The sequence below is a fragment of the Rhodnius prolixus genome, unplaced genomic scaffold, assembly GCF_049639745.1.
Source record: "Rhodnius prolixus isolate KJV_2025 unplaced genomic scaffold, Rpr scaffold_4, whole genome shotgun sequence".
Classification (NCBI taxonomy): domain Eukaryota; kingdom Metazoa; phylum Arthropoda; class Insecta; order Hemiptera; family Reduviidae; genus Rhodnius; species Rhodnius prolixus.
This window is the reverse complement of record NW_027411614.1, coordinates 35,508,027-35,528,520: the sequence shown is the minus strand read 5'-3', so window position 1 is coordinate 35,528,520 and position 20,494 is coordinate 35,508,027. Positions and strand designations below refer to the sequence as shown.

Here is a 20,494-nt window from a genome sequence, read left to right as displayed (position 1 = left end):
TGCCAAACTCGATTTTAGAATACGTGTTAGCAAATATAAATTAAGTCAGTGGATATCACAAGTAACAAATAACGCAAATTAATAATAAAGAATTACTGTGAATAACATTTCATAAAAACTATTAAAAAATTAAATAGTGAATCTGCATGATGTTACTATAAATAATTTTGTATTATTCAATAAACATGCCGGTGATTGGCCAACATATTTAAACTGTCTTTGAAGACTAAATTAAAGTACTCATTTCCTTTATTTATTTCCGAAAGCAGATTTAAGGATAAGGTAAAGAATGAAATATAATAAAGCCCTCCACATTTTGGTTTATTTTAATTTTTTCTATATGGAAAGCTTTTTTCATTTCTTTCATGATGAGTGTTGTGAAACATCCTTTTTTTTTAACAAATCCTGATCTCAGATGTTCCAAATTATTATTTTTTTTAATACAGTATCGTTCCTACAGTACACAGTATCAGAAAGTTCCCACCACCAATTTATCTTGCAGTAACTAACCTTGTCAAGAGCGTTTCCTTCCACGTTTGTAACTTTATTTTCTCCAACTAATTTCTCTACGTTGTTTTGAACAGTTTTTTCTGAATTCTTCTCATCCATATTAACTATTCCATTTACACTTTCACATTTCGGCTGATCGAGTGGAAGCACAGTTTCATTTGATACTACTGTTTCTGTAGTGGAATTGTCAGCTACGACTTTGGGTGGAGGGACATTTTGGTAACTGTGATTAATAGGAAAAGATTTTGGATAAAAAAATCTTGGCGCCGGAGTTGGAGGAATTCCTTTTGCGTTGGATTTTCCAAGTCTAAGTGATCGAAATTGCGGCCAATTTCTCGGTCGACCACCAAGTGGGCGTACTGTAAGAAATTTACGAACTGGTCTTAATGGTCGATGGCTACGAGCAGACCCATATCCTGAACTTATCCTGCTTGGCGGGCGGCTTGCAACTACTGTCTGTCCAAGTAAAATAATAATTGTTATAAAAGCGATTAAGAAGCTTTCACCATCACCATCACCAAAGAATTTATGCAAAGAACTACATTATTAATGAATAACTAAAGTACAGGATCCAATGATTTTGAAAACTAACGGTAAGAAATGAATACTAAACAAATCATACTAATATGGTTTGAAGTTTTAGTGAATTAAATACTTTAATTTAAAAACCTTCATAAACTCATAGTCTTAAAATTTCAGATTTTCTTGTATGAATGCTTTAAAAAGAAATCACTCCAATAAAACGAGGCATCACATTTTGGCTGCAGATTTTAGAAAACATGGTATCTGCTTGATAAATGTTTGTATTTTTTATTAAAGCTCTAGTAATCCTTAAATGCTTTATCTTTAAGAGGGATAAAAGAAATTTAAATGTTTATTCAATAGTGGTGTTTTTTAAATAGACAAAAAGCCTATTACTTCTCGTGAGTAAAAATTTAAAAAATTGACTATTAAACTAGAGTAAAAATTAAAATAAAAACAAAAATGTAAAAAAATAGCAAAAGTCTGTAATAATTAGTAATTAGTAATAAATTAACGAAATTAGCAATTTTAGAATTTAATTAATTAAATAATAAACAATCATTTCTGCATTCAATTAAGTCAAACGTGCATTAAAATATTATGCCGTAATACCGCTCATTAATTTTAATAGAACGAGTGAAAAAACGATGAAGAGACTATATTATTTATTTAAAAAAACTTTTTTTAAATAATATTTAATTTTATTTCTAGAGTTAATAACAAGTTAAGAAATTTATAAACTCTTTTTGCTTACCTTATTTGGAGGGTTCTGCATGTTGTGGAATGGAAGATTTTCGTAGAAGGCTTTATCTGGATCTGGGGGTAATAGGGCATCGTTTGGTGAAGAATTTGGGTCCTTGTTAGGACCTCCGGTATTAGGGCCTACAACACAAGCGAATAAATTTTTTTTTTCGTAATTTGGTGGTGCAGAATTACCCCTAATAATAATAATGAAAATAATGATGACTCTGTTAGCAAAAGTTAAAAATAAAAAGGTATATAAATAAATAATAATAATTTATTAGAATGATAATTTTAAGGGATAAGTAAATAAACTTTACAAAATTCTAATTGTCCCATACTATTAGAAATTGGATTCTCCTTCAACTTGTAATGTATGGAACAACAAATAGCATTACTTTATGACTTTTATAATCTCCTTTTTATGGACGCATATTCCGATACATAATATTTGTCATAAGATTTTCGTAATATTAATTCCTATCACCTGCACACAATTTTCAACCTTGATGAGAACCGAGTACATGTAACGAGATTATGTAGGAAATCGCTCTTCGGACATTGGAGTTAGAAATGTATTAAGTCCATAAACCTAGTTACTCAGTAGGTTTTCGAAAACTTTAATGTTGTTTTTAGGAAGAACTAGAAAGGTCTACATTAACTTTGGAAGCTTTCAGGGGCTAAAGCGATTACTGATGTCTCGACAAGCTAGTTTACTTTTTTTTTCTTTTTTTTTTTAATTAGGCCTAGCCAGTAATATTACTGATTTCAAAGCTAGAGAAAACATGATTCCAAACTTGACATATTCAAAGGCAGTTTTCAAAGTCATTAGGCTAATTCAGTGCTAGTATAGAGCAATCTGATCAGGCTAGGGAACGAAAATAATGGGCGAAATAAGGGTCTCTAATAGAACAAATTCTGCTCTCTATAAAGTCCTGTGACTCTCATAAAACTTGAGATCTTATGCAGCATTTAAGAAAATTAGTACGACTAGAAAACATAAGAACAAAACTCTTTTACGAAACAGTTCAACAAGTTTGGCTCAATAAGAGGGGATTAGCAGAGGAATTAGCGAATACTGGATTCCAACACGGAAATCCCGGATTCAAAGCCAGCTAGCTGCCCCTTAGATTTTCTCCTTCCTAGCAGCTTCTTACAGCTGTCCGGTGATGGACAGTGTTGTATTTAACGAAAACTGTCCAAAGGCAAAAAGAAAAAGTTTTCCATTACAGTATAGTATTTTAAATTAACTTTACATAAACAGAAAACAAATGAGGAGGAGCCAGATTCGCTAGTGATAAGAAAATTATCGTCGTTTCCTTTTGTTAGTATACCCACGATTCAATTAATTGTAATGGCTAAAGGTATCAAATATTTCAAATCCCCAAATTAAAATTTGTTTCACGAGTAATTCATTTTTAAACACCGACCAGCGGAATTAGATTTCTTAAAATGTTTTCCTCTAATTACATGAAAGTGCGTCTCTTGGTATAGAAAAATTAAAAATAATAAAGTTTGGTAATTAATTATTTGCATTTTTAGTTAGCAAATTAATTAATGTTAAGTCTAACAAACATAAAAAAAAATGGAAGTACTTAGAGCAAAACAAATGAATTAAACAAATTTTTTTTTTTCTTTTTTGTTTAGTGATTAATCAATTCTACCACGACCAATTGTGATTACTCCTACAAACAAAATATTACCAAAAGGAATGGCTTTAAATAAAAGCGAACTTATTTACGAGTAATAAATTTTCGGAATGTTAAACTACCTACAATTCATAAATACTTTACGTTTTCTTTTTAAAAATCTAATTTTTAGGTAAATAATGAGTAATGTAGCTGATTATTCAGGTCGTTTGGGTTCTAAACTGTACAACTCACCCACACCATGGTTTATTCACGTGTAGCAAGAGAGTTTTTTTGCAAATATTGTCGGGTGGAAACTTTAAAATATTATTTTTGTTTTTTACAAATTATATATATTTTTGCAAAACTTTGTTGCAACGAGCTTCAATGTACGTGCACCACTCTCAAATTTAATTCTGAAAAAACAGATTGATTTGCTTCTATAAAACATAAATATTTCGATAGTGTGACAATGAAAATAAAGTGACAAACTAAATTTCTTGTTAACTAAATTATTGAAAGTACAATCTCATAACAGATTTGAAATCTTAGTCCACAAGCTTTATATATTTATAAGTAAGACGTGCCGTGCCGTCCATTGGCTTTCTTTTATGCGTCTTCTTCACTCGGCATGGTTTAGTGCCTTTGCCAGTCTCTTGACAGTGTTCTCTTGTTACCGACAGTGCTTTCCTTCAACAGGGTGTGGAGCTATTAAAAGAAGCGAAAATCTTGGGGAGGGCAGATGACCTAGCTTTACTGCCCATAACATTAAAAAAATATCTATTTGCTCTTATCAAAAACTGATAAAAGAAGGGGTGTACATAGACTAGAGATTTAAATGAGATCGATTAACATAATTATATCCAACTGAATACTTATATCGCTATTGTAATTCTAAAAAATTCTGGATAAATAGAGTAAATTTATATCAATGCATACAATAACTTCTTCATTGAGGGATTTCCCTGATTTCAAATGAAATATCATCTAGTACGTATTTTCATTAACTTATAATTGAAGGAAAGATAAAAAAGAACAAAAAAACGTCTAGTAAAAACAAAATAAGTAAAATCAAAGGGACAAATTTTGATGAGAAGTTGTACTTTTATCCTTATTTAATAGTTTCATTCTATATCTCGGCAGCTGCTTGTTTCTAAGTTCCTATTTCTATTAATAAATAGTTGACAATAAGAATTTTCAGTAATGAGGCACAGCACATCTAAACCTGTGGTGCACTTTTTTTTGTACACACAGAACATACTAACTAAATAGTTCTGTAATCTAAAGAAGCAATCAAATGGTACACATTTCTTTAAGGGCATTTATTCCCCACTGACGAATCGGAGAATTTATAAATAGTTAAGAAGGTTGAAAAACCAAGCAGGCAATATTAAATTACAATTGAAATTGTTATTATTAAGTTAGTATGTAATCATTGTTTTTTGAGCTCAGGTTAAGTGCAGAATTCAAGTGGGCAATGAATTTTAATGTCACAAAACTTCCCAGTAAACCAACAGTTTTCATATTTACATTTCACCAGCACTTAATGATAAAGAGTATTTTGCGTAGCTCGAAAAGAAAATATTTTCATTCAGCACAAAAAATGTTTCATCGTGCTAGGCATTCGAATCATAACTATAAAAATATATAGTCATAAAAATCTGAAATTTTAAATCATTTATAGTTCCAGTTATTGATGGTTACAAACTCCTAATGACAAAAAAAAAAAAAAAAAAAATCAAACTATAATTAATCAAACATACATGAAAATCATATTGTTATTATACCTAGATTAATAAAAAAGTCAATATATAAATTAAACGTAGGAATATAATTACCTATAGATGCGCCAGGTTTCTTTCTTTTCCTTGACATGCTATTAGCATCCACTGTTGGATCTAGACGTTTGAACGTAACCACTTTTTGACGGCAAGCAAATTAAAAAAAAAACAACAAAAACAAATCATGCAGTAAACTGTCAAAATGACAACACAAAACATGTAAAAAAAATAATAATAATAAAATAAAAAAGAAGAAATCTTGTCATGCAAATAGGAGATTATGGAAATCAGACATATTTAAAAGAGATGTGAGCGATTTATAAAGTAGCTTCGTTTTATTCATCTAAAATGCATTTTAATTTTTAAAACAACCCTTTCTTCTACATAACAATATGTATTCTTCTTCTTTTTTTATAAAAATAATTTAATGCTAATTGTTTTAAAACCATTTTTAACTGATTTCAGCCAAATCCACAAATGCTTAAGTAAGTTAATTTTAACAATTTCTGTTGTTGAAAGTGCCTTACCTCCTGATTTCGATTGAAAGACACCAGGAAACGTGCCACCTGGATCTTGAGAAAACATAGCTTTGATTCTAGATGCACGTGATGCCTGGCTTTCGTTGATGAGTGGTGGACCTCGCTGGTACCTAGGCGGTATTGTAGACGTACCAGCGCCACTACATGCTGACAATAGACTGTGATTAGTGTTGACATGCACCAGTACTCCAGGTCTTAACGGCCATTTAGCGCCTCCATTTCCATTGCCGACACCATTTGGCGAGTTTAATGGCTCTCCATCGCAGCTGGTACTAATGTTGTTATTGTTGTTGTTGTTGTTATTGTTGTAGGATGAACAGCTTCCCTCTGGACTAAGGCATAACAGCCTTGGATGTTCACTTTTTCTTTTTTTTAGCTTTACTATTATTAGCGTCTTTGTCCATTACTTTGATATTTTTTAATATTTGCTTACAAAACTGAAAATCATAGTTCAAGACTATGTTTCAGTACATAATGTACCCATTTTTCAATTCATAATTAGCCACAACATAGCTATCCACTACTTTACTTTCTTTACTCCTCAAGAAAGGTATTGTAATTTTTCAGCTTTTCTAATTCGAGTTTTCACAGAAATGAAGTCCCCTTGGTATGAAAAAAAAGTCACGAGGCGGAATGTCTCAAGAGACCCAAAAGATAGGAAAGTGTGACACCGATCGATGACCAAAAACTGAAGGTGGCATAACTAAAAATAAACCTCACAAAGGAACATTATTTTTAATGGTAAGCTATTTAGAAATAATACTTCTGAAAAAACGTCCTTTCTTACAGTACTTTAAGGAATTAATTAGAAACAATGAGATTTCACCTGTCTTCGATTACCTTTCACAATTAAAATCTACTCCTCAAAATAGTGTTTTCTTTTTTGTAGACATTTGTACAATCGGTAGAGCAGATCGATTTCATCGCAGAAAATAATGAGGAAGAGCACAATTGAATTAAAATTTAATTTACGTAATTGATTCTAGCAATTAAGTCTCACAATCTTATTTTTGGCTTGAAAGAGGACATTTCATACTTGAGAAGTAAACTAATAGTTTAAATCAAATCCTTTAACAACTACAGTAATTCACATCATTCGACTGATAATTTTAAACTGGAAATAAAAGTGGAAGTGCTGATTTGCAGAATATGATAGTTTTGACAGAATATAATTTTTTTTCTCAAAAGCAATTTAATGTTTATTATAATAAATGGTCATAAATGGAGTATAAATGGTCTTCTACCCAAATTGCCATCCCAAAATAACACAGATTTTCTTTTTGAAAGATAAGATATTTCTATAAGTCCCATATGTGAAAAGCCAAATTGATTAATTCAGAAAAAAAGTTAAAAATTTTTATTTGATTTCATTAGCACATTTTTAAAACTTGTCAAAACCTTTATGGGATTGAAGTTTGGTTGTACACACGGATTCCAAAAGTATTGTAAAAATGCTGATTGTAGAGCATTATTAATTTACCACTTTTTCCAGAATTATTAAATAATTAACTTGTATCTTCTACTAAATAGCATACTTGTTGCAAATTATGTATTGTGTAATAAAAGAAATTTAATGATAGTAAATTCAAAATAAATGTTAAAAGAGAACTTCTAGAAGTAATGAACAAAAACTACACTTTTGAGTTAAAAGCTGAGAAAAGAACATTTTACAAGTTCCATCAAAATGTTGGGAACTTTTTTAAAAAAGTGTGTGAAAAACATAATACATAACGTTAACTTATTAATCAACCAGAAGACGACATGGGTAATTCATGCATATCGTGCAAATTACAATTACAATTTTACAATACATTAAACTGAAATAAATGTACGCATTTGACATGGAAATTGGGATGACCCTTTTTCAAACTAGCAATTAGTATTGTTTTACTAAGCATTATTTATTTATTGATTGTTAAATATTAGCTGGAAAAAAAAACTTGAAACTGTGGAAGCCTGGCATCACCGATCATTTGAGTATTTTCTAGTTACTGTAATTTTCTACCCTGTCTATCACCGAAAAGAGAGTAAACGTTCTTTCATTTCCTTCACAAGAAGTACGGAACATTTTTTATGTCACGTAATTATGAACATGCCATTGATTAATTATTTTATTTATTGTCCCTCTATTCCAAATAATGAAGACAAGTATCAAAATTACAGATACATTGCTCTAATACTTAATTTGGAGATATCTAGCTTTATGGGTTTAACAAAAAAATATCAAAAATAACCGAAAGCTAAGTCATTCCGGAAAATAAGGCTGTGAAACATTTTTTAATGTTTATCGTTATTATATTATTTTAGAATTATCTAAAATTTGCATTTGAAAGATTTGTAAAATATATTTATATGTATTAACAATTCAGTGATAGAAAAGTTATTTTATCCAACTTACTTCTCTCTATCTTCGAGCTCCACATGAGTATTATCTAAATAAAGGAAAGGAACAAAGAAGCTGAGTTAGTAAATATTATTCAAGCTACAGAACAAAAATAATTAACTCTAGCATTACGATTAGATAAAAAAAAAAAAAAAAAAAAATAATTTGTTCTTCTTTTGTACATAATTTGTAATTAAAAAAAAATAAATGTGTTATTTAATTTTAAAATTTGAGAGGCAAATTAATTTTTGCTATGTAAATTACAAAGCATGCAAAGGGTTCACAAAACACTCCAAGTAAATTCAGCAGTCGTTGCAAAGATTCACAAAGCGAATTTTTTATTTATAACTTCAACTGTTAAGTTGTTGACGCCTACCTCTTAAAAAGACGAGCTCCCAAAACGTAGAATTAAACTTTTGAAACTTTTAAATGATTGACGTTGTGAACAAAAAGTTTCAAAAACAGACAATCAATAAAATAAAAAAACAAGAAATATTATGAGTTTATAATTTAGAAGAAAGAGAAAGTTTTTAAAATACTTACATTTATCAGCAGCCCGTTTTCGTCTGCAAATGATAATGATGATAATGCATATGATGATCACCATCAAAATTATACCAGCGATTATGGCTATCAAAATCATTAAGTTTTCACGTTCCAATCTGGCCCACCAACTGACGCTACCTGTTATCGTACAAAGTATATTTCTTAGAAATGTCATTTAAAAATAATTAATTTTAAATAACTATTTACGACTAAGATCTTTAATTGCTAAGAACAATGTGATTTTAAACTTTCTTTATAATTGCACATAAAGCTTTTGTAGAAAATTAAATCAATAAAAACAAAAAAAATGCACTTAGCCATCAAAAATGTTATTTCATTGACATATATTGGAAGTGGTCACTTTTTGGTGCTCAGTTAAATATTTTCTTTTTCATTCATACAATCCACTTGATTAATTTAAAAACAAATAAAAATTAAACCGGAGGAAAGTAAAATAAATCTAATAGTACGAAAATATTCATTCACAAATACACCTTTAAAAAAACAGAAGCAATAATAGTGCATTCTTTAAAACGAACAATATAATATCTGTAGATTGTTTTTTTTTTTTTTAATCAGGCAGGAACAAAGTTTACTCTGAGGGTTTCTTGTAATATTTTATACAATTTTTAAGGAGATTTATCAATTAATCTTAAAAAACATTCTTGAAGATTAACACTTTACCGCAATTAAGTTAAGTTTAAGCAATAAGTCTGAAATTTTCAAAAAGTGTTGAGCCCAAAATTTCATATGGAAGTTGTGGAAATTAGACTTCAAAACTATTTCAGTTAATAATATTAAAAAAGTTAACAGGTACATACTTAATACAGGTAAACTTATAATTACTGACAATATGGTTACTGACAAAAAAAAAAGTTAGTTTAATGTGGCCAGTCTATTCAACGGTTCCTTAAAGGACCATTTTTGAAATCAAAACCTAAACTGTTCACAAATTTAAGTGTACCTCTCACAAAATTCAGATATTATTTATTTTTTACTTCTTATGTCCACTTTTCTTTTTTATTACTTTTACTTGGATGATATGAAATGTTTTTACAACTTGATAATTAATCTTTAGAATAAAAAATAAAAATAACAAAAACAAACTAATTTTGTTTACACAATTGGAAATGGCTTTATGGAATGTATTCTCTTAAAGAAATCAATATTCATCTTTCATTATTATTATTCATTTAGTCAACCACTAAACGGTTTCTTAAAATTTCTTTATGGAGACTTAGTGTTGAAGAACTAATGAGGGCAGTGGTTTTTTTCAGATTTAGGTCATTCTCAGCATGATGTTGGCCATAGACATGATTGCTCTCACTCAGTAATCGGTTGAGTTTGATCACGGTAACAGGGCACGGGTACTGCTCCAGAATCCAGAATACCAGCGGTGCAACAGGTTAAAAAACTGCAAAGCTCTTTTAAGAACCCTATGGGTCCGCATTTCAACGCAGACAGTTAGAAACTGCCTTCATGAAGTCCGACAGAGGGCAAGAAAACCAATGAGTAGCGTTTTTTGGTTTTTGTTTTGACGATAAAACAAAAAGCAGTGCGTCTCATCATGTGGGCAGTCATTGCGATAGACATTTAAAAATGTGTTTTAGAAACCTTCTCATTCTACAGTTTCATTTTCTACTGTTTGGAGATGATCTTAAGGGGCAGCATTGGTCTACCTTGAAATTAATGCATTGCTTTAAATAGCACTGTTAAATACCGCCTTATTCTTCCACGATACTTTTAAATTCTAAAAATTAAAAAACCTTATAAAGGACAATAAGAAAAGCAGTTCTCTGTCATAAAACCTCAATTAAACCAATAATGAATAATAAGAAACGTTATTAGGAAACAATAAAGAAGAGAACTGAAAAAAGTGAAAAAAAAAAAAAAAAACCTACAGATAATAGGACAGTGTATTTAATTTCCATGCTTATCACTTTTCCATAGCAAATTCCGACTTTTTCTTGGAATTGAAGACTCGCTACTTACTAAATTAATATCATGCAGACAATTATATTTTCCCTCCACTTTTTATTTAATGTTTAAGATTTCATGCAGTCTATTAATCACTCTCTTTCACAACAAACTTTAACGATGTAAATAATTTTAATGGATTTATTCTTAACCATTTTATTTGAAAAAAATTGAATAGCTAATTTATAATTGAATTCCGATTGCGAAGTTTACAAGAAAAAGAGTGAAAAAACTCTAGAAGGAGGAAAAATTGGTGAATCTAAAAATTTCAAGAAATTCCCATTTAGAAAATCCTACCTGAAGCACTAAACTTACTACTTTTCTCCTGGAAAGCTAAGTGGGAAAATAGAATGAAACTAACTCAATAGAATTAAACACTTTAAAACAATACAAACATATGAAATCACTTGTACGAGATAATTTAAATTAATAATAATCTTAAAATGTATTTTAGTTTATTTGTTGAACTAGAGGCAGAACTCAAATGTCCAGCCATTAACCGAAAGTTGTACTCCTGCCAAAAATTGTCAACTTCTATTTATATAGACCAAAGCAAGAGCATAAGTCCCGTGTACATATGTCAGTAACTAGTTTTTATTTTTTACAAAGTGTAATTCAAATTATAATAAAATTAAGAATGAGTGTAAATAATATATTCAACAAAAAGCTTCAACCAAGTTTAGGAACTTACATTTTGATATAAGCCTTGGTTTTAGAAACTTTCAAGCTCTTTTTTAAGCTTAATTTCTATTTAATGTCAGAATAATATATTTTTTAACTCAACTGGTCTGTTGTTTTTGTCAAGCGGAAAATTTAATCTGTTTCTTGCTAATTATTACTTAAATGAAGTACTTGTTCAGCAAAACACAGTTAGTTTTTTAAATTACATAAAAACATACCCCATTAAGTCGTTATCACAGTTCAACAAATTATTTGAATAGTTTGAGATAACTCAGACAAGATTTTTTTTTGTCTATTATGAAGAACACAATAAATGTTTAACCCAAAGCACAAATTTAAGTAGAAGTCGTTATAGACATAATTAACGATACATTTGTAGTGTGTTGAATTTTGTATTTCTTTATAAGCTCCAAGTGAATACCTTCTGAGAGCTCCAAATGAATCTCTTCTCATAACATTCAATTTGTAAAGGCGAATTTTGCTGGCGCTACATACATTAAATTTGGGATAAAAAGCAGAGCTGATTTCATCCGTTAAAGTCATTTTTAAATATAATTCATGCTTCAATCTAACATGAACTTATTCATTGAATTTTTAAATATGTTCATCTTTTGCTTAAAAACAGTATGTATCTATACATATATATATGTAATTACTTAAACAGAAGTAAATATGAGCGATGCCTGGCAGGTAAATAATGAATGGGACTTTGAAGACTGAGGCATTAGGACCGAATCTGAACAAAATAAATAATTATCATCAATCCTCTCTAACGGTAACTTTTCCAATTTAGCTTTATGATGATCTAAAAAGATCTCTCTCTAAAGTTTAGAAGGTTCAGTTTTCCGTTCAGAGGGTCTAAATTTTAAGCGCTGTGCTATTAAAATTAGGTATGAGTAAAATCAGTGTTCAGTAGAGGTCTGAAATTTTGGAATGCTTAAGAAAGAGAGCTAAAGTGAATATAGGTACTATTTTGTGCAGCTGATATCTGAAGATGAAGGACTTTTGATGTTATAATCATTATCTTCTCAGCTATCAGTTAAACGCTCTTAAAACTCAAAGAGGCAGTTATGGGCTACTACACAAATGCCTGGGTATCTTAAAATGTCAGAGATTCCAGCACCTAGGCAGCGCTTCCTTTGCCTTGCTCAGGAAGGTCTTCAAGGACTTAAATTGGCCCAAAATCCTGTTGTGACACTTCACACATACCTCTACATTCATTTAGCTAAATTATAGAAACAGTCCCTTTCGAAAAGAAAGACAATCACGTATCTTAACTTATTAATAATTAAATTTTAAAAACGTTTTAAATAATGAAATTATCTGAAATTATGACGGTTTATAAATAATTTACATATGAGGAGTATTGCATTAAAAAAAGTAAATACATTAGTAACATCTGATATTGATCTAAATAATTCACTTAGGCAATTTAGGAATTAATTTTACCTGTTACATCCATTTCGCATGGTATTGACATCCCGACAGAATTATTAGCAAAACATAAATATGTTCTAAAATTTTCTACACGCGTTTCTAATGTTAATAAACTTTGTAAACCACTTTTCTCAATATTATCTTCTATTGTTTCATTTTCATTTTTTATTTTCCAGGAAAAGTCTACTTCAGGAGGATTGGCGTGTGCCTGGCACACTAACACTAATTTTCCATCTACTTCTTTTTTTGTAATCCCACATTCTGGTCGATCTGAAATTGGAAAACAGAAAAAAATTAATATTTTTTGAGAAGTGCCAAATATTCTACCTGTAATACCTACTTAAAGGGCGCTAATAACCATAGACGTCGATGCGCCGGCAAAAAAAACCTACTTAAAATGCCATATGGCAATTAATATACTATTTTTATAATTTTTCTTTGTGTGAAACTTTTCTAGAAATTAACGAAACACAATGAAAATGAAGTAAATGAGAATTCGTTCTAATGAACAAAAGTTTTTAATTGCTCAAAAGATTTCCCACCTGGCAAATTAGGATTCATAATTACATGATTCAAGAGGGCCTGGAGTTGAATGCTAAATTTAAGAAGAGCGTCATAAACAAGGAAAAAAAGACTCTTCGTTATATATTTGGAGATCGTTATTGCACTAAAGTTTGGTAAAACAAGTTTTGATACTTTTTAAGAAATAAAAAATCTTAACTTTTCCACTTATATAAGGGAATAACAGTTGTAAAACAATAAACTTATGAGTTTAGTACCTGATGACACAAAAAGCAATGAAGTGACTATCCAAATATTTATTTAATACCAAATAAGGTTTTAAATAAATTCAAATGATGCATAAACACACATGGAAGAGAAGAAATTTTTTCTTCTTTAGCAAAATGTAAAACGATGACTAACACTGCAAATGTAATGCATTCAAATTGACAATTTCATTTTTTGCGAGTTAATTAGGAAAGCAGTTCATGCACAAAAAGTGCAATAAAACCAATACAACATTTATAGGTCTCATTTAGCCAAACAAATTATTAATGTACTAAAATATGATAGTAAAATAATTTTTCTTGAGGCTATGAGACTATGAAATCGTTGGTATCATTAATCCAGAAATGAGTCTACATATTTAAAACATGAATGTAAATTTTATTTGTAAACAATAAAATTTCTCTTATTACAAAGAACAACAATGAGCACTTAAGAAAATGTCATCAAGTCACAAATGGTTTATAACTTCATTTGTGAACCGATCTGATATGTAGGTGTTGTGGGTAAACAAATAAATATAACTGCAGTGATACGAAATTGAACATAAAGATCTTTGAAAAATACATTATTAATGTCAAAAAAGCAGGCAAAAAAACAAAGAGCTTTTCTATCATACAATACAAATATTCAGTATGAGTTTGAAATGATCTGCCCCATACAAAATTTATTCTACATCAAGGGACTAAAGGTGGTAGGCTTCTTATGGAACATAAAAGTCACTTAGCTCTTCTTAGAGCTAACTAGAGTTACCTCTTCCTAGAGCTACATAGAGTTACCTCTTCCTATAGCTACCTAGAATCACCTCTTCCTACAGTTACCTGGACTCCAGTTGGCCAAGGGTTTGTAAATAAAAGAAAATTTAATCAAACTTACACAGAACATTAATGTAGGCAATTTTAGTGTTATTCCCATGACGATTATACGCTTCGCATATGTAATTGCCTCCATTTCTTCGTGGTACAGGATAATTTAAAATCAAAGCGTTCCCTTTAATTATTATATCAGCATCTCCTTCACGACGCCATTGAAAAGAAGGTTCTGGATATGCTTTTGCATTACAGAGAACTTTTTCAGGAACATTACCTTCTATTACGTTTACAACTTTATTTGAAACAGTCAGATTTTCTGGCGGATCTGAAACATTTTTTTAATTGTATTTTTGATTACTTTATTCAATTTTTTGATTTATAATTTAAAAAAAAAAATTGTTGGGATCGTTAACCAAAAGCAAAAAATAAAAATAAATTTTGATAGTTTTATACATCGTACGTAATCGCTATATATAAACAAGGATATAGTGATGGATTCATTTTGATTTTATTGGAGCGTTTTTCTTTTCACAAACAAAAAATAATAACTATTTATATTGAAATTTGCCTTTAATAGGCAATTTTATTCGCTAATGAGGATCGATTTAAAATATTTGGACACTTTATGAATAGTAAATAGATATTATATACATTATTTGAAAGTCAGAGAAACCAAATTCTTTGGATCAAAATATAAAGCTAATTAAGGTATCACAGTAGAAAATATTAAGGGGAATTCAAACGGAATCGAACTTTTGCTCAAATTAAATAAAATAACTTCCAAGGGTTTGTTGTTATGCAGGGAAAACCAAATATATTAGAGTTATTCAATATGTACGGCTTTTTTCATTAGCTTACTTTGCAGAATTGTTAATTGCCAATAAATAAATTAACATACGTATTAGGGACCCATTGAAAAAGTAGTAGGTAATAGTGTACATGAAATGAAATTATGACTGTTTATTTTGTTAGAAGACATAAGCTTTTAAGAAACAGAGAGTCTAAGGTCAGAAACACAGTCAATTTTTTTAGTTGGAACAAGAATTAAAAAAAAAAAATTATTAATTCAAGCAATCTTTCATATGTTGTTCGTGTCAATGTACATACTAACAGCAAACATATTATCATTAATTCATCAGTCCTTCACTCTTTATTAGAAAATTCAACGATTATTATTAACATAACATGTAAATAAATGTAGATAAACACTAACACTCTACTGCGAAGAACGTGGTACTTTTAACACCAGAGCCAACTGCATTGCCAGTACTAAGGCAAGTATAATTAGCGTTGTCCGTCAGTCTATCCAAAACACCACCAGGCCAGGCAGTCATATTCCATACCAAAGTAGATTGCACTGATTCAAAATCATTAGTTCTAGTATCAGGCGGAATGAGTGAATTGAGTACATAGTAACGTGCGTGTGAGCCAGTTTCTAATTGGTGTCCATTTTTCTGCCAAGTAATTGTACACAATGGTGAACATTCTACTCGACAAGTAATGCTGATACTTTGGGATGTCATCAAAGCTCCGTAATAAGGTGGTAGACGATTGATGAAAGTAGGTGGTGCTGGAAATTTTCAAAACTTGTTTAGGCAGAATAAAGTAATAATTTAAGAAAAAATCAATTAATAAAGAAATTAGAAAGGATTCAAATTACTATTACAGCAAAAATGATGGTTTACTATGTACAATTAAAAGTAATTAATATACTTTTAAAAACTTAATTATAAGAGTAGAATTATATTATTAATTTTATCCATCATAATGAACTTATTCATCCTGATAAGATTGGGCTTCATCAGATCTAACTTCGGTGAATGGTGGTAAATCAGAAAAATTAAGAGAGCAGTATCGTAAAGAGAGTAGTTCATAAGATTCATTTAGAAAATTGACCAATCTCTCTCTGGAGGTGGATGATAATTGGAATGTGGATAAAAATAAAGAAATAATCATGATGGATAAAAATCAATAATACAATTTTCATTGCAAAGTTCATCTTAAGCATCCTAGACAATTTTTGTTTTTGTTTTACTCTTGGTGTACATTTTTAAAACATTATAAAAACTGAAATCTTTAACTTTAAAATGAATTTTGTCCACGCAACTTACCAAAAACTTTTATATATACTACGGCTGGTTCACTCTCACCACCCAAATTTACTGCTGCACAAGTAAAATTGGCCTCAGTTTCTAGAGTAACTGGATCTACAGTCCAATTAGCAGTGGTCACATCAAAAACTGTGTGTCCTCCTCTCATCCATCTATATGTGGTGTTGTCCGGCCTGCCTAGATCGGCCACAGAGCAGGTCAAAGTCACAGCACCTCTCTTCACGACACGAGATGGTGAAAAGGTTAAATTTGCTGGACTTGGAGGATCTGAATAAGAAAAAATAAATAAAAAATTATTATTACTAGAATTTTATTTTAAAAGCACTATATCAGCTTTTCACACACATTTCCTGAGTCTCATTTACTTTCTATTAATTTTTTTTTTTCACTTTATTTGTATATTTACAACTGCAACAATTGTTGCATCAAGTAAATTTGATCTTACTGGTTCAGTTCTCTTGTAATGTCATGGTTAGAGCAATCACCCACTGGTGAAACTCTTTCACAATGATTTAATCACAACAGATCTCTAGGCCATTTTCGCTTCAGTCGACGAGGAGGATTGTCTGGAAGGTTAAGAGAGGAGAGTTGTTGTACAAGTGGATTAGCATGGAGAGCTAGGAGGCTGTGAAATTTGCGGTAGCGAGACTTTATTAGGTCAGTGACGAAAGGGATGTGAAGGTCAGTGTGTATTGTAAGGTTAGAAATGTAGTAAGGAGCATTCACGATTTTCCGTAGGATTTTTGACTGTAGTGTCTGCAGGCGTTTGGAGTTAGAAGGTTTGATTGAGCTCCACACTTCCGAGCTCCGTATGTCGTCCATATGGGTGTTACAGTGTTTTGTAAATAGTCAATTTGTGATTCAAGTCGAGTTTGGATCTGCGGTCAAGTAGTTTAGTAAGTAGCTTGTAGCGTCTGTTCACGTCTTGTCGTTTCAGTCGAGTATGTGGGTTCCACGTGAGTCTCTTGTCAATGTACAGACCTAAGTATCGTACTACGTCAGCTGGAGGAATCGTTACACCGTTCAGTTGAACTGGTTTCTATTAATTACATTAAAAATCTCAATAAACACTGACGAAGATTTGTATTTCGAAATAAATTACATTAACTCTGATAAGATGGGCTATCTCTCTTGGAACGGCCACGGTTTGTGTAGGACAATGTTTAGACAATGCTAATGGCCAAAAGATCGATGCGCACGAACAATAAAAAGAAGAGAAATTCGGATACCATTAATTTAATTTAGCAATATTACATAAAATCTAGTATTATATAAAAAGAAAGATTAGTTAAGTACTAAAGGTTTTTGCAAAACACTTAAAAAAAAGTAAAATGAATCAAGTGTGAAGAGGATTTGGCTTCAATAATCCTAAAGGCCACTCTGGAAGTGTTTAAATGAAATCGCCTGTCAAGTGTAAAAAAGGCTATTACTAAATATATAATTGATAATGATAATAATCGGCATTACAGCCCATTATTGAGCCTAGGCTTTTTCAATTTCTCTTCTAGCCTATTACTATACAATTTTTTTTACTGAGTCTTGAAGTTGCATGCTTTCAATTGAATACTGAACTATTTCTTGAGTAGCATCACTCCTTTTGGGATTTCCAGGGTTTTTAGACGAGTGATTTATATTTAAATCGAAACTTTTCTTTTAAGAGAAAGTGGTTCGATCCACATTCTGCTCTCCTCATAACTCTGTCATCTTCCACTTTAACCTTACCAGTCTTTCTCAAGGTAAGGTAATCAATTATTGATTTTAACTTCTTGGTAGGTTTGTGCCAGGCTGCCAGGAATATTTGTGAATTTCTTTGGGACTATAAAAAAAACATTTAATACGCTCATATTTAGCTGTTCACATAAACTTATTAATCTACAGCCGTTATCATTCTTAATATCTTCTCCGAAATTACCGACTCCAACTCCTCCGTTAAAATCTCCCATACACACAACAACAAGGTTGTTTAAATCCCAATAATTTCTGTCTTCTGTCTAAACATCTTCATTTCTATTTTAATAATTCTTTCGTTTATGCACTCATAATTACACAAATAGCGCTTTAACTTTTTATGAGTTAATATTGCAACAATTAAATCTCAAATTAAAATTACTAAAATGGCTTAAAATAGAATATAAAAGTTTAAAATAATTTACTTACAGTAAACAACTAATTCAGTGTCAGCAGACATAGGTCCCCAACCAGCTTGATTTTTACCCATGCAAGAATAATTGCCATGGAAACTGCGTGCAACATCTTCTAATAATAATTTACTAGGATCAATATCACAAAAAGTTGGATCATCGTCTGCACAATCTGGCAATTCTTTTAAAATCTGTCCATCTAAGAACCAACGTACAGCTAACAGAATGTCCGGATTTCCAGCAGCTACTTGACATACCATTGTGATGTTTACTCGATCTACTTCTGTTACCGGCGACGGTGGGGTTATTGTTAAATTGACCAATGGTTTGACTGTAAGTCACAAAATGAAAATTATAGTTCATTTACTCAATGTTCTAATAAAATGATTTAAGGCGGCAACTGAAAATTAATAAAAAAAACTTACAATAAACAGATACTTCTACAGAATTATGCGACTGGCTAATTCCTACTTCATTTCCCAGCATGCAAGTGTATGCGCCAATATCATGACGAGTAGAGTTCTTTATTAGGAGGGTAGTCTGTTCGATTGTTCCTCCTTCAAAATGGTCAGGATCAAGTTCAAATTCTTCTTCATCACGCAACCTGCAAAAAAGATAAAAAAAAATTAGGTAGATCCAACGTAAAATAAAATATAATAATCCAAAATGAAGACTATATAAAATTAGTAGTCCTCTTGAAAATGAAGTAAGGATTAAAAGCAACTTTTAAGTTTTTTGGGGGGAAATGTCTTACAATATCAATCAATTATAAAGAACTGCCAAAGTTTAATCAAGGCACTACGAGTTTTATAAATATTTCTATTTACCACTTTTTAAACAAATCGAAGTTAAAATCAACATACAAAATTTGTGGTGAAATGTAAATAAAAATGTCAATAAGTAAAGTTGCCCAAGATCTATTACATTATTTAGAGTTTTTCTATATATAAAAAAAAAATATAATAATTAATTAGTAATACACTGATAATTATTATAGAATAGAAAGGTATTTCACTAAAGTTAGTTGATATACTATGATATAATGGTATAGAAGCCACTTGGTCAGAACAGAGACAGACAACGTCAATTACGCCACCACAGATGTCCTTTGATCCATGCGGTTAGCCAATTTAGTCTAAGTTCAACCAATTAATGTAGCCACTAGTGGAGAAGCAGCATCCATTGCTACTGGTCTCACTATTTGCTGACAACCATCTGTTGTTTATTTATTAACTGGTTTAGTTTTATGGACTATTGTTTAAACGCGTTAAACTGTTATTTAAATTCCTCATTAGGCAAAAAAAAATGAGGTTAACATAAATTTAGCATCCATCCAAGGAGATGTTTACTGCGATCATAGTCTAAACTCGAAGCGCGCAAAGCCAAAAAAAAATCATTTTGCCAAAGAAGAACTTGAAGGTAAAAACTCTGAACGGTTCTACAAAAATATTACTCTGAACAAATATAAAAACACTTTGTTTCTCTGTGAATTTTGTGTCTCCCATATTAATTACAATTCCTTTCAGGAATGAACTCAATTCCAGAAAAAAATTTGTTATATATCGTTAAAAAATTACACCACTCTAATGCGACCAAGCGAATACTTTACTCGTTCATAAAAACCTTTCTAACAAATAGTTGGCTCCACGATCTTTCACAATTTTAAAAAATAATTAATTCCTTACAAAGAAGATTCTGCTACCATTTCCCGAGAGAGATGAGGAGGATCTGAGTCCTGTTTATCTTCACTAAATTTTGTCAGTTCACTTTAAGATGTAGATCAATTATTTGAAATTAAAATTCTATCAATTCTTTCTTAATTTGGCTTCTTATATTGAATAAAGAAAATACTTTCACATTCCAATAATTACAGACAATAAATTATATTGTCTTTTTGTT

At 30.5% G+C, this 20,494-nt stretch overlaps 1 protein-coding gene across 2 annotated transcripts in view; it reads right to left on the bottom strand.

Moving 5' to 3' along the window:
• nrm (neuromusculin) overlaps nt 1–20,494 on the bottom strand; it is a 380,564-nt gene that overhangs the window by 3,532 nt on the left and 356,538 nt on the right. The window contains exons 10-22 of one of the 2 annotated variants that reach the window (XM_074132269.1): nt 19,021–19,199; nt 18,612–18,926; nt 16,455–16,721; nt 15,557–15,913; nt 14,408–14,668; nt 12,758–13,015; nt 10,925–10,960; nt 8,648–8,788; nt 8,120–8,153; nt 5,710–6,053; nt 5,240–5,320; nt 1,787–1,914; nt 511–966 (exon numbers count right to left, since the gene is read on the bottom strand). In XM_074132269.1, the coding sequence (XP_073988370.1) occupies nt 511–966; nt 1,787–1,914; nt 5,240–5,320; nt 5,710–6,053; nt 8,120–8,153; nt 8,648–8,788; nt 10,925–10,960; nt 12,758–13,015; nt 14,408–14,668; nt 15,557–15,913; nt 16,455–16,721; nt 18,612–18,926; nt 19,021–19,199 (2,857 nt within the window). The remainder of the gene's footprint in view (nt 1–510; nt 967–1,786; nt 1,915–5,239; nt 5,321–5,709; nt 6,054–8,119; nt 8,154–8,647; nt 8,789–10,924; nt 10,961–12,757; nt 13,016–14,407; nt 14,669–15,556; nt 15,914–16,454; nt 16,722–18,611; nt 18,927–19,020; nt 19,200–20,494) is intronic. The other variant, XR_012459736.1, reaches the window with a different exon arrangement.